The 15,574-nt window shown below is 32.3% G+C and overlaps 2 protein-coding genes across 6 annotated transcripts in view; one reads left to right on the top strand and one right to left on the bottom strand.

The window, feature by feature from the left end:
- Window positions 1-11,885, bottom strand: part of LOC115235412 (spondin-1) — a 22,855-nt gene extending 10,970 nt beyond the window's left edge. For 4 of the 5 annotated variants that reach the window (XM_029807192.1, XM_029807193.1, XM_029807189.1 and 1 more), the window contains exons 1-2: window positions 11,735-11,885; window positions 6,395-6,599 (exon numbers count right to left, since the gene is read on the bottom strand). In XM_029807192.1, the coding sequence (XP_029663052.1) occupies window positions 6,395-6,599; window positions 11,735-11,761 (232 nt within the window). In that variant the 5' untranslated portion in view covers window positions 11,762-11,885. Of the gene's footprint in view, window positions 1-6,394; window positions 6,600-10,975; window positions 11,108-11,734 lie in introns of those variants that run through there. The other variant, XM_029807191.1, reaches the window with a different exon arrangement.
- Window positions 11,886-13,105: 1,220 nt separating this feature from the next.
- LOC115235458 (kinesin-related protein 4-like) overlaps window positions 13,106-15,574 on the top strand; it is a gene marked incomplete at its 5' end in the record, with an annotated part of 6,864 nt that continues 4,395 nt past the window's right edge. Inside the window, one exon of the mRNA XM_029807273.1 lies at window positions 13,106-13,252. Coding sequence (XP_029663133.1) covers window positions 13,106-13,252 — 147 coding nt within the window. The remainder of the gene's footprint in view (window positions 13,253-15,574) is intronic.

A 15,574-nucleotide genomic window follows, 5' to 3' on the forward strand; every position in this document is an offset into this window, starting at 1 on the left:
TATATATATAATAGAAATATCACACATACACGCGCGATAAAAAAAATTTATCGATATCTTTTGGTTTTTAAGCTTATAATGCCTCTTACTATGCCATAATTAGATAGTCGTAATTAGAAGCGAGCTACTGCTCTGAATTACTTTCATCATAATTTTTGCACAATCAAGCGCATCTATAAAAATTTCCATATTAGTTCGATTCAAAAGAAGGTACGAGAATCTTTCGTTTTGTCGCGCGGAGTTCATAATTGATTGCGAGTGAGAAACTTTCTACATTTCTATTTTTAGGAAAAAAAATTTAAGCAATCGAGGTAAAACTTTTGTATAGACATAAAAAACAAATAAATTCGACAGAGGAACGCCGTGGTTATTTCTTCATGCATCATAATATTGATTTAATTTTCAAAAACAGAATAATGCACTTTGCGAGAAAAATCAGTATATTATATTTAACTTTTTCTAAAACTATCGCGTTGTATCTATGATTTCTTCTTCCGGAATTTTCTTCTTTTTATCATAAACCAGCAGCGGTCAAAAAGACAAAAGTTATTAAGATAATCAATAACATTTCTTATTATGGTAACATCGTAGATGTTGTACATGCATGAATATCGGCTTATAGATTTTCTATGTATCACAGGAATATTCGTGTTTTCGCAATAGAAATATATATCAACTCAGCTACCGACTTGCTATTTATAGCATGGATTAAACACGACACACTGTAAATCCGCTGCTGCGTTCAAGAGAATTCGTATATTTCTTTCTCTATTACGAAATTTTCTTCAACATATGTAAGTGTGCTACATTTCACGCGACCTTATTTAAACAATATATAATTTAGATCTTATCAAATTTTCATGTCAGTAATTTTATATCAGTTCTTATTGTTAGTAAATGTATATATCATTATTTTTATTAAATTAGTATATATTTAATATTAAATTATCATAACATATTACACGTATGTATTTAATATAAACAGTGATTATAATTACATGACTGCTGATTACAATCAATATCCAGATCATAAAAATTAGATTAAATTATTTCTTTAAATAAAGAACATATTGAATAATAAAAAATGCTACAAGAATTATGTAAATAATTAAATTAAACATTTGAATGTACTACGAAATAGTCGCAAGGTTGTGCATTTGCGTATATTCTCTATGTTATAGCATGTAATATTCAACTGTTTGAAGCAGTATGGCTTCTGGGTGTTACAAGTCTTCTTGAACTATGTATCTTTATGTACATAAAAAGACTTACCTGTGGCGTGAATTTTAAAAAAGCTTTTTAATAAGGATTATAGAACAAAAGGTTAATAATAAATTACACATACATGTGTAATACCATGAATATTTACAATATACGAGTTTGTTAACAAATGAACGATTTAGCATATTATCTAGGATCTAGGATAATATTTATGTATTATATGATTAATTGAAATAAAAAGCCACCAATTCAAATATCCTGTATTTGCCGGTATTTATCGAAGCTCAAATTTATTATGTCAGCAATGACGATGAGTCATCATACTTGTATTTACCTCCCGCATGATTATTCCCATAACCCTGAATTAAAAGAATTAACGGCAAAAACGTAGTTAACTGAGACCTTCGTCAGGATATCGCGTTTCTAACATAACGAGACTCTCGATGTTCGAGAATGTCCGAAGGGTATTTTTGATCGCATTTGTTTTGCATTGGAAATACAAATCAAAGTTTTGTGAAAGATTACAGAAATTTTTCATATTATTTTTTTTTTCTAACTAATTGTATCTTAAGAAATTCTGGTTGGACTTACATTTTGTAAGACTTAAGCCTGATTTGTTTTATTACAACAATAATTAAATGCATCTAAACTGATAATTTGACATTTCTTTTCATCCGCTCTCTTCGAAATTACAATTATCGATATCAATTCCAAATATTCGACAGTTTTAGAATTACTATATTTTACCGGATATATGATCAAACTCTATTTTTTCTCTCTCTTCTTCTTTCGATTTAAAATCGACAAGAGTCGGATTGGCCTCGATTTGCATTTTATATCCGCACATTCGTAACAGTACATGCGATATGACTCGGTACATCACAAAGTGTTAAATTCGTCCATTGAAAGCTCAACTTTCCATTCACAACAAAGCGGATTGCATGTAAAGTCGGACAATGGGGTTTGTCGGCGCGCGCTACCTCAACAATAACACAACGGTAACGGAATGAATTATTAATTCCGAATAATAATGAACGGGCAGGGGTACGCGCTTTACAACGTGTGCGTAAAATCATCGCCATATCTCCCGACTGCGTGACTGAAATTCCTCGGATAATTGCGAGGTGAGACGACGACTAATTTCTGGTGTTAGCTTCCGGTAAGCGATGAGTTTGACGTGGCGAACAGCTGATGTATCGAGGAATCGCGACGCGTGAGATGACAGCGCAAAATGATCGCGTTATCTGATCGAATTCAAAGCTGCATAACTCGCGGATAAAAAATTCGCGGGCGTTTTGTGGCCTACGCAATTTTCGTTACATTCATTTCCGAGGTCATTCGTTCAGGTAAAGTAATGGTAAAAGAGCCTAGTAGAGTGCGATCGCTCGAACGCGGAAATGTGCCTGACCACACACTGTGTTATCTACTTATATACTTATATGGATCGTCGGTTTGCTTCAGGAAGAAAAATCCTCGAGTCGTAATTTACGGATAATGAAACCTTGTTATACATATTGTTACGGATGATCGCGTAAATATTGCGTAACTTGAAATTTATTTTTCACGTTACGATAATAAATACATAATAGAATAAAAAAATTGACTTGATTGGTACAAACATCAGTACGAGAAATCTATTATTAATTATCGACCGTATAATTAAATATAATTGACTAGTCACTGGTATTTTCCTAAATGGCGTTGTTCCGGGTTTAGTATAAAAGAAAATGAAAATTTAACTGTTTAAATTTAATTAACGCTGCAGGCAATTTCCAGCGTCAGTTGCACCGACAGCTTCTATTTACTCTTGCGCTTAGTGATTCATCGACCTTTCCTAAATTACAACCAACTACGCGAGATATAGATCATGAAAAAATATATTACAAAAATTACAATTAGCATTAACTGATATTGCAACGGTTACAATTTTTCATTACAAAGTCATATTGATTAATCATAAAAATTCTTCGCCGTCAAAAATCAATTACTCAACAATTAAATGTGTTTCAATATCTTCGTTGAAAAAAAATTTAAAACTCGACAGTATGATCTATAATCTATATAATGCGAAAAGACATTTGGTTTCAATCATTCTATGGACAAAATAGAAAGGACAAGAGACTTATAATTAACGATAATGTATACGTTGATTATACCAGTCTTTACTATCTCTCACCACATTGTTTCGCGACACCCTCCGTTACCGGTAATGGCGCAATAATTTTCCCAGCAGGCCTCTTCTTCGGGATTTAACCCCTGGGGTGAGCGCGGTCGACCGGCGTCTCCTCCGGTCGACGCGATTTAATAGAATTTTATCGGGCCGGCCATTGAGTCCACGCGTTCGCGTTAAATCTGCAGCACGACGCGGCGATGTCTCACACCTGGCATCCCGCCAGCGTTACGTAACGCATTAATTCACTGGGCCCGCGAGATTTGCATGCGTTAGTGGAGCCGCACGAGGAGTTAAGTTTCGCGAAAAGATCGGGAAAGAGAGAGAGAGAGCAAGTGAGAAAGCGGACTTTACTGCGCTCGGGTCGTCGACCAGATAAATAGAGACGTTTTCGTAAGAAATACTGGAATTTATATCGATGCGCATGGTTGATTTAATTCTAATATGTTTTGTGCTTCATGACAAACAAAAGTATTCTTATAGTAAAAATATTTTAACAAAAAAAAAAAAAATTGTTAGAAATAAAGATAGTTTTATTTTAGTAAACACTATTTTATAGATATATAAGAAAAGAGAGAAAAGAATGAAGAATTAATATAAATAAAATAGTGAAAATAATGTTGAATTCTATAATTTTACTAATTAATTTAAAACAGTTTATACTAGAATAATAACTGTGTAAATAACGAAAACAGAGTTTTACGAGAAAATCAAGTAACTAATCAGTCTTTAAATATTTAGCAATTATACTTTATAAGTCTTGTAAGCCTCCTCTTCAAACCATCAGGTATCTCGCGATGTGACATAAATCTCTATACTCCATCGTAAAGTTCTGATTGGACGGTTTTATTCGGAAAGATTTCTTGCTAAAGTGCGAGAAGCTCATATCAAGAGTATCTACTTCGACCTGTCGAGACAAGAGAAACCTGGGACTACGGTCATCGATCCAGCTAACGATATCATGTCGCGCAAGTTAATGTGTGTGTGATACTCGATATAAAAGACGCGAAAAAGCTGTAAGAATAGCTGTGCAGTCAAGCTTGAAAAATGTGTCGGCTCTTCGGAGCACCGGAGTAACTAAATAAAACGATAATTTTATGTGAAAATAAATATATACTTTAACTGATAATATACACAATGTGTCGTTTGTATCTGTACATGGTTGTACCTGTCTGCGCTTTTAGAGAGAGGCACATGTATATTGGATATAGTAAATGCTACCCTACTATAACTGATAGTGATTGTAATGTTAATATTGTATGAATAATTATTGCAGAGACAGTTATAGTGAAATATTTGAAATTAGAAGATTTTAACCAACTTGGAAAATTTAAATAAATTTAACTCATATAAAATATGATTTATAAAATGCAATGTAATAAATCGTAGACTATAAAGAAATCACAGAAAATTAATCAAGCTTTAATTGCTAAGATATTCAATTTTTTAAAAATATTAATCTAATATTTTTGGTGAAAGAAAAATAAACTCTCCAAATTCATCAAAGAATCCGTCGTCAATAAAATTCTATAGTGACAGATCGTCTTGTGTAACCTGCGCAGGCGACAAAGGACGATTATCAAACCGCAGTCGCGTAAAACTGCCACAAAGCTAATCGGTCAAAGTTCATCGCTGCTTGGCCGGGTCGTGCACGTGGCATTTATCTCGACTTTCGTGGTGAAAATGACCTTTTCGATCTTCCAGCGTCGCTTCCCGAATCTCCGCCCGGTCTTTCAATCCGTAGTACGATTTCTGCTGGCCGGAAGAGCCATTGAATTTTAGAGCTGCGCGATCATCAAAATGTGAGTAATTGATACAACGATGACCTCTTCATATGTTTCAATTCCTCGGTGTCAATATGAACGTATATAATCGCGCAATCCATTTTATCTCTTTAACTTGGAGAACTTAAATATTAAAAGGATCTCTACATTTTTTATATTAATTTTCCTTCTTTATGAGACTGTAGCCACGCTTTTCGGATTTTGAATAAATCTACTTTTCTATTATCGTATCAAAATTCATATATATTGATTTATCTTTTACATTGTTAAAATCATATACATTCTTTTCTACTTTATTATCAAGTGATTTGAATAGATATAATTTACATGATTGCAAATATCGTAACATATCTTATCCAATAAATAGCTTTATCGATTGATTATGGATTACATGATTTTTGATTCCCAATTGATCACTTTCCTGATATTACATCTTATAATACGTTCTATTATTTCACCAATGTCGTAAAATTGCTTTCAAAGCGAAGACGATTGGTGTAATATCTGACATTTTTAAAAGTTTTAGAATTCCGTATCAACAAACGTTTATGTATCCATATGTGACTTATAAAGTATACAAATTCCACTAGCATCGAATATTACAATGGACGCACTACCGCGGTGATTTTCATATGTATATGACAGAATATCATCAGAGTTAAGTTGTTGAATATTCAAAAATCCGAACATTGTATGTGTGTAAGATAAACAAAAAACATCATATTTTAGAAATCTTAGAATTCTCGTATTTAAAGTTATAGTTTTATATAATTATTCTAAATATTATATAATTAGAAACAAAATTCTTAATAAATATTATTTATATGTCAATCAGTAAGAGATCTGTATTTCATCATTTTTCTCACGTTGCAGAACTTATTCAAACTTTATCAACATTCAAATATCACGTAGACAGCGAAAGACATTGGCGGAATTAATGATCAAAGTTGTTGTGCTTGATTTCGACGTAACTTTGATAACTTCTCAATATTTCCTGTATTCATACATCCAAATAGTATAAATATACAATCTACGCCAAATGCAATTTTCTCTCTACGTACAACAATAAAGTCGCGATCATATAGAATTTATTTTTTCTACGTTTATTTTTCATATAGAATTTATTTTTTAAATAAAAACATCCATCGAAATTATATTGAGATATCAATATTTATTCGCGGAGCGTTATTCATAACTATCCACGACTGTGTGTACTTACCGCTATACCGGGTATTTGGCATATAGGCGTAAACAATCTCGGTCCTGTTGAAAAGCGTCATGAAAATGTGATATTTGCCTTCGGCGTAGGAGCGCGATCCAGTGGTACCTTCTATGGTTCGGGAGCATTTTGTCGAATTCGTGCTTGTTACTGCAGCAAGCAGCAACAGAGCAACGTAGTACATGATCCTAATATTATGCATCTCCTGTAAAAAAAGAAATAGCATATTAATACCATATAAAATTATTACGAATCGATAACAGTTTTAATAATGCTCTAAGGCAAATCTTATATAATATAGATAGTATAGCAGCAATGTAAACCGTAAAATTAAACATTTCTATTTTAAATCACAGTTGATGCTTGCAAACCAATCAACATAATTGGAAGGATATTTTTATTTTACTTTGAGCGCATTTTATGTAATTTGTCGTAGCTTCAAAGTACTGTTTCGTATTTTCGTTTAAGACTGCCAAATATCGAAAAGTTTAGATTGACAAATTATTATTATTTTCTCTGTTGTGTCTATTATGATTATCGACTAGATAATTATTGGCGCATTAAACGCGCAAAAAAATTAAATTACAATTTATATCAAAAAAAAAGAAAAAGTGAAGCGACTAAGAACATTTAAAATTAAAATGCAAATTAATTTCGGGTAGAACAACCGACAATTCCTGATCTCCCTCACGTTTGAAAGTCTATTGCACATCCTCACGTTCTTCGTTTATTTCCCTCTTATGCATTTTAATTAAAATTTAAACAAAGGGAAGAATATTCCGACGTCTCGACGCACAACGTCGACGAATTTAACATTTCTCGCACTTCTGCCAAGATGATTGAGAACGCGCGACAGGTGATTATTTGAAAAATCGTTGTATGATTATGTGATTATTTGAAAAGCCATTGTAAATCCTAAAATTCTAATTAGAGTGATGCCAATATAAGAGACAATTGCCGGCATGGTAATCACGTGCTCGATACAACAAAGCGCCGCTGAAATACACCGAGTGAGTCATTCACCAATTCTGGGGTCTTGGTGCCAAAACGAATGCTTAAAATTATTCACGCTTTTCTCGGTTCATTGAACGATCGTGCATCCAAAATATTCGACATGGTAAAGATGAAACACAGAATGCTTTGACTTTAAAGTAAATACGTAGTTTAAGAAAATGTTTTTTTCAAATAATTTAAAGTTAATTTTTCTCATCATCTCCACTTTAAGATAAAATATTTATATTAAAATGAAAAATTGAGCAATATTATATTAAAATATCAAATAAAAAATAATTAGATTAAATTTTATGCTAATAATGTTACATGTAATAAAATTGTTTTGCAAATCACAATTTATACCAATATTATTCGAAAATAATAATATAGATCGGAAATATTTGTATCTTTCAAAAATATTAATTAAAACGCATATATTTATTAATAATTAAAAAATATTAATAAATATATTTTATTCGATGAAAATGAGAATTAGTAAAATAGCTAATTATGCATTGCTTAACATTACGCCCAGAATAACTGAAACGAACAATGATTAGAATTTCATAAAGTCTTTCAATTGCAATGTTTTAATAAAAAAATTATTTATTGTTGCAAAATCTTTATTTAATCACATTTTTGTGCACATCTTTTCTGTAATAGATAACCAGTACACATTGACGATCGTAACGATGCGCGAAACGAGAAACGCGACGCTTGTACACCATGTGACACATCGATCCATGAGCATCACTGGCCTCTAATAAGCTGGTTAACCATAAATCCCAAGTGCCTAAATATATTGCGCCAAGCCGGTGTATATAGGGCATGGCATTTCACTCTGCTTGGCGTTCTGCCCTGTTCGTTGTATCCTCGCTTACCGTGCACCAACAACAACTCAAACAATATCTATCAAGGAAGAACTTTCTTTGCGGTTACGAATTTTGTGAATGACGTTTATATTGCTGAAATTATATTATTACATGTTTCCGATTTATTTGCAAGAAATTTCAAAATTATATTGATAATAAAAAAAAATTATTAAAAATATGAAAAATTTATTAACATACATATACGTAGTATGCAAACATCGTGTTGAATTTATATATAAAATATCTCAATCATTAAAAATCAAATGGAATAATTAATCTATTTATTAAAATCAATGTTTATTCACTGTATTAATGTGGACATACGATCATCAATTAGATTCTTGCAAAGTTGATCAATATCCGCGCTGTACAATTTAGTAAATTTATTTTATAATTAAAATATCATCGTATTGTTCCGTCATTTATTTGATGCCAGTTACAATCATCCAGGAGAGAGTTAACATTAATTCCATAATTATATATTATTAAGCTCTTCATCTATGAATAGTGTTTATATCGCCATTAGAACTTTGCAGTAAAAGCAAATAAAATCTCAAATAAATGATGAAAGTAATATTTGTCGTTGTTAATTCAATGTTTATTAATTCATGATATTTTTATTTCATACCGATTCATGTACGATACTTTTATACCGATTTACAGAAATAATCGATTTAGGCAGTGTATTGTAATTACAGTGCATTTTTAACTTGTTCCTCGATGGAAAATGTGTTTAGATGCTGTAATTACAGAGTTGAGCGAATAATTCTACAGATCCGTTTATTATATTTTTCGGATACTTGTTTTGTATTAAATTAATGTATGCGCAAACAAAGAGAGAGAGAGAGAGAAAGAGACAGGTTCACACACATCTAAATTTTACACAGTACGCTTGTATTCGGCTTCTTATCAGGATCAAAGCTGATCGTTATCGAGTTAAATGAGGTTGCTGGATGAATAAACGGCAGAGCGTAAGAGGGATGACGGAACGAAGAGTGATGGAACTAGGGGTAGGATTTACATCGAGGAAAGCGCAACTCGGAACGACGAATTGCCAGAGAGCAACGTCAATACGTCGGTTTGGAACTTTGGAAGAAAAACGACGAGCGGGATGAATGGCAAGGACCGTCTTGGCGATATTACGAGGATCGACATCGCGAGATGGAGCGCTTACGAAAGGAAGAGACGTATTCACGCTTTCGTCAAATAGACGATTTAATCTTTAACGGCATAGGTACTGTAATCCCTAATAACTTTCGCGAAAGATATATCTCCGCATTATACCCTTCTCCTAGCCCCTTGAAATATATATAGTTTTCCTTCTTTTTTTCTCTTATTCTTATTTTCCTAAATGTTTCTCTAAATCTTTCCATGGACAATTGCGATCCGGAAATTTTATATCGTTGTAGAACACGTTCTACTCTAAATGCTTTCCGAAGAAAATTGCGTTCCGGTCATGTTACGACTTGATAAAATACTCTTTCTTATAATGTGTTTGTTAAACACAGTAAATTTTGAACGCAAATTAATTTTTTTCCAAGCGCAAACTTTTTCACAAAAAATTAATAAATAATTATTTAAATAATTAATAACTAATAATATAAATATTTTTTACAGAAATGTGAAAGAATCGTATGTAGAATTGTATAAAATTGTAGAAACCGTAATATGAGAAAGATATTTTGCAATTACTTCTCGATTGTTTTATTTTTCGTATAAAATAATATAAAAAATATATAACTTAGCATGCAACTATTAAAGCAAATAGTCAATTAACAACTTAACAAAATGGTATGTTATGCTTCAAAGAGTTAATAAAAATGCACACACACACACATAAATATATATATATCAAACACTTTTATTAACACCCGGATTGATGAATTAATTGTTCGTTTTTTCATATGAAAGAGTATAAAAGCTATTCTCTCCAAACATCGATATATATAATAAAAGCTGACGTTTTTTTGTCAATCTACATCACATCGGCGTTGCGCGTGTAAGTATTCTATAAAAAATTTGAAATATCTAGCTGTTTGGTGGAAGCTTCCGAATGAAGCATTGATATGTTTCACTTGAAATAGTAGTGGCGCCGGATAAATGCCATCATCTACATTATTTGGGCGCATCGAAACGTTCAGTCAATGCACCAATGACTGGTCGATTCGATGCGCAAAATCTTTCGCTAATTGTACGCAAATATAAAGAGAATGCACAAATGTATAGAGAATGCACACATTGTGTCTTCCTTGCTCAAATTATTAATAATTATGAATAATTATTATGAATAGTTAGTGCCAGAGTTAAATGGTTGAATAATTACTAAATCATGGTATCGAATCAAATTGTTAATCCATTAATATTCATCAAATCATTACATTAACAGTTGTTGATTAATTCATAATTATGTCATGATTATTTCAAGCATTGAATTATATCTTTAAGTAAAAATTTGAAATGTTTAGTGTATATATAAGTAAACAAAATTCCTGTCATTAATATTTATAAAAAATACTATAAAATATTTATAAAAAGTTTTTTTATGTGTTTTGATCTTTTTTCGACTTACTATAATAATTTTATGTGTGTTAAAAGCCACCGTTAAAAGCGACGCCAAAACACGAACGTTAATCCGCAATTTGCCGGAATAGCACATTTTCGGCTCGCCAATTCACAAAAAAGATCCGGCGCGACACATATCCCCGGCAACACTCACATAAGAAACGAAAATGCACTTCTGCAACCGCTTGCTGGCACAGGAATCACCGCCGTTCGATCTTTTTCATCCAACCTATCCATGTTGCATTGCGGACGCAACTCCCGTCTTTCCCTGCTTTCCGCTATCTTTTATCTGTCCCTACGAACGATTTGACAATACGTTCGAATAAGATGCCTAGTCGTGCATGAGAGAAGCATTCAGCACGTTCGACTAGTCGATAAGTTGATAGAGTAGAAACAGCAACAAATATTTCAATCGGGATACGCGCAATTACATTTTATTATCACCCTTCATTAAATTAAGGATATAACACAATAATTTTAATAAAAATAATATATTCTTTTCGCGTGGAAATACATACGTGCAATAACTCTAGAAAATATGCAAAGAGTATATATATATATATAGCTTCGAGATACGCTTGACATCGCAATCTGTCAATTCATTCAGAGACGCGATAACACCCATGTATTTTTCCTTCCAAAAGATGACATTTCGAGAAATACAATATAAATTTTATTTTTGAAATATAAAAGTATTATATTATATTATAGAGAGCCTAATCTATTAAGCACTGTATTCATTTTTCTGTCAAATAGCCGATATCCGGTAGTTAAGCATATTTATTTTAAATGCAAAATTGTCAACTACAATCGATACACGGTCGTACGTGAGCACTAGCAGTTGTCAACTTTGATCAACGATCATATCGAGAATAGATTACAAAATCGAAAATGAAATCGAAATGTTACTCACCGCAAAGTTGCTCGTACCACTCGGCATACGCGACACTATTTTTCTTTCAATCTCTATGAGTCACGTGCGCTCTGCGTCGTGACAGGAAAACACGCAAACACACATATACAAAACACGTTCATCACCGCCGCCGACCTCCGGCAGACTGACAACTCTGACTCTCGCACCCGGAGTTAATATCAACGCCGCTCCCTATTAAAGGCATGCGCAGCGCATACTCCAAAGGAGTTTCTCTCGCGATAACTATGTGTATAGTGTATGAGATGATTGCAAGCATCTCAAAATATTCAAATGTTAAAGTATGATCAATATACGCAATTTGCAAAAATGAGATTGTTCTTAAAACCGTATTAATAAGACGTATTTTGGGAAGCTATATTTGTAGTTCTCTCTCTCTCTCTCTTTCTCTCTCCCTCTGTCTCTGATATAATATGTATATAGAATTTATAAAAATTTAGGTAAAGGTTGGCAAAAACTTACACGGCACGAATCATTTTCAGAAAAGTGTCCGCCATATGACTCCCGTGATCACTTATCGTGACATGCAGAATTGTTTATAGAAATAAATTTGTATTATATTCAATAGATAAAATGGATAAAGTTCCGAATAGGTGAACCCTCCGATTTTTTTGAAACTACACTATTTTTTGTATTTTTTAACGCTGATTACAAATGTGATAATGAAAATTTGCGACAAGGTCATTTTCAAGGTCAAAACTCAAAAAAACTGAAAAAATATAACTTTTTAAATATTATTTCGATAAATATTGATGTAAGAAAAAAATGTGTCAAATAAAAGTTGTAGTTCTTGTAAAAATACATCATTTATGTTCTATACATTTTTTGCGTAAAACTGAAAGTTTTCGAGAAAATCGATGTTAAAGACTAAAAACGGCGGGTGAAGTTCCGAAAAACTAGACAAATAGGTTTGCGTGGAACCTCGCTCTGCGTGGAAAGTTGCAAACCCATGTGGAACCTCGCTTCGCGTGGAAAAGTGTATGCGTGGAAACAGTGGGTTCCGCCCCCCTGCGGGGGGCTCCACTACCGAAAAACTAGACAAATAGGTTTGCGTGGAACCTCGCTCTGCGTGGAAAGTTGCAAACCCATGTGGAACCTCGCTTCGCGTGGAAAAGTGTATGCGTGGAAACAGTGGGTTCCGCCCCCCTGCGGGGGGCTCCACTACCGAAAAACTAGACAAATAGGTTTGCGTGGAACCTCGCTCTGCGTGGAAAGTTGCAAACCCATGTGGAACCTCGCTTCGCGTGGAAAAGTGTATGCGTGGAAAAAAACGTAGAATGCTAAGAAAATTTTACAGCATCTTGATTGTAAAATTATATAATATATTTTTAATAAAGAAAAAAGAGTATATTTATTTATATATTCATATTATTTTTGATAGAAAAAGCGGAAGATCGCCCGTCATCTAATAGTTCCAGAAAATCTGCAACGTTTAGTATTGGAAATAAAACCCACAAGAGTAGAATTCCAACAACTCAGGTCGGACGAAATGCTATGCAAGTACGTTAATATTACAATACCTTGCCAAATAGTTGCTAAATAGTTTTATGCTTAATAAAGGAAGACTGTATACTCTGTTCTTAACGCTCCGTTTGGTCAAAACGCAACATATTGTAATCATTAATTAATATTAATTCATTATTAATATTCAATAATAATCAATTAATTAATATTAATTATTCATAATAATTCACAATGTTTTTTCAATATTTTATTTTCTATTTTACACTACGCGTCAAACTCATTATCTTTTTGCAGGGCGATTCACCAATGTACGAAGAGTCTTCTAGCGGTATTAGCTCCAATAATAACTCCGCTCTCACCTATTCGGAACTCCACCCGATAAAATATCAAAATACCTCGAAATATGGATTTATTCGCAATTTGCGGAATCTGTTGGCCGCTGTTTACAATCATTTTTCATTTGACGTACTTAAAAAGTTAAAATAAAAAGCTATAACATATTTTGAATGTAAAAACTATTACTACTTTTTAGTCTTTATCTAAAAAGACTCGATTTCTTTCAATAATTCTTCCAATACGTTTGATAGCACAATTTCACTACTATGCTCAAAACGTATAAAAATGTTAATTGCGTTGTATTACAAAACAAATCGTAAGCTCATGATATGACTAGAAAATACATCAACAGCTAGTCCATATTACTGCGATCCATAAAAAACCGAATTAAACTGACTAATTAACTTGACCTTGTTCAATGTTGAATTGCTTTATTTGTCCGAACACGACGAAACTCTTCGCGCGGTTTTTGGCAATTAATGCGGCGCCGTTTGTCCATCATAATCCATCTAGCTTTACGAGTGTGCGTTTTCCAGGAAATTCTAACGAATGCTTAATGAAAGCGCACGTGCGTCATGGAAAAGCACGTTTCCTTTATCGGAAGCGTTCTTTGCACGATCGCATTTTTTTGCAGCATTGAAAATATTAATTTACCTTTCTGTAAAAAATTATAGATATTTGCCAAACAAAGTCAGAAAAAATGCTGCTTTTTCACTTGCTGAGATTTTTAAATTACTTCATGAAAAGAAGAAAGTTTCTTTGGATATCTTTGGCTGTTTACTGTATCGGAATGTTTTTTTAAAATTCTATTCATATAAAAAAACTCGAGTAAATCTTTTTACATTTGTTTTCTCAGATTAAAAATTATTTATCTAAAATAAGTTTTCTGTAAAAAATTCTTGCTACAACCTGTAAATAAATAAGTAATTATTTATTGACAATTACTTTTCTGTAAAAAGTTCTTGCTACAATCTTTTGGAACGATTTGATCTCGTATTCTCTCTACGCACTGAATCAAATCACAATTAATATTTAAGGATTAATTCTAAAATATTATGCATAAGTTCCAAACGCTATTCTTAAACCTGACGCACATGTGTTAAAGAATTCTCAGTCAATTTTAGTATAGCGTCGTATTTTAACTTTGAAAATGTCATCGTGCAAACATTCAACGTAAAATTGATTCTTAATTACAAAACAGCTTAAAATCGTCGACTGTCTCACGAATCAACGTCAGCGCTCGTTCGTCTCGCTTTATCTAATCAACAAAACTACGAAATTGAAACTCTCCTCGTCCTTTTGAAAGTTTTGCAGATCTATTCGTAAATCCAGCTGTCACCAATCGTGCCACATTATCGTGAAAAAGAGCCGAAAAATGCTGAGCGAAGCGGTCATGATAAATCCTTCAGGTTATATGTCGCATCTAGACTCTAGGCTAATAATATAGAAATTCCAAAAATAGCGATTTTTTATATTTTTACTATTGTATGAATTTTTACTATTGCAGAAATATTAGTGCAAATTTAAATTTATTTTTTTGTTTGTATATATATTGATATGCTCTTCATAACTATTATGAAGAAAGTTTAGAAAAATTTTGAATATAATTGATGTTATGTTATCTTTACGTCTTTATTTTTATTATCTTCTGGAATAATACGAAAATTATTCTAACTGAGCAATCTATTAAAATAATAAATATTAATATCAATTATACAAATAATCTCATTTTATAACGTTCTAGAGTTTAGAAATAATTATATTATTGCATAAAGGTTAGATCAAAGAAATAATGCTGACTGTCATAGACTCATTCAGAGTGCATTATATTGCTTTATATTGCATTTATTACAGATACATTCTCTTTTTAAGTATATATAATTATATATAATATTTAAGTATATAATATATGTATATATATATATATATATTTATACTGCTTATATTTAAAAGGACGAGGTAATATTTTCACAATTTAATGTGAAGAAAGAAAAAGAGAGCAAAAACGTAGAATGCTAAGAA

Source organism: Formica exsecta, unplaced genomic scaffold (assembly GCF_003651465.1).
Source record: "Formica exsecta isolate Colony F162 unplaced genomic scaffold, ASM365146v1 scaffold222, whole genome shotgun sequence".
Lineage (NCBI taxonomy): Eukaryota > Metazoa > Arthropoda > Insecta > Hymenoptera > Formicidae > Formica > Formica exsecta.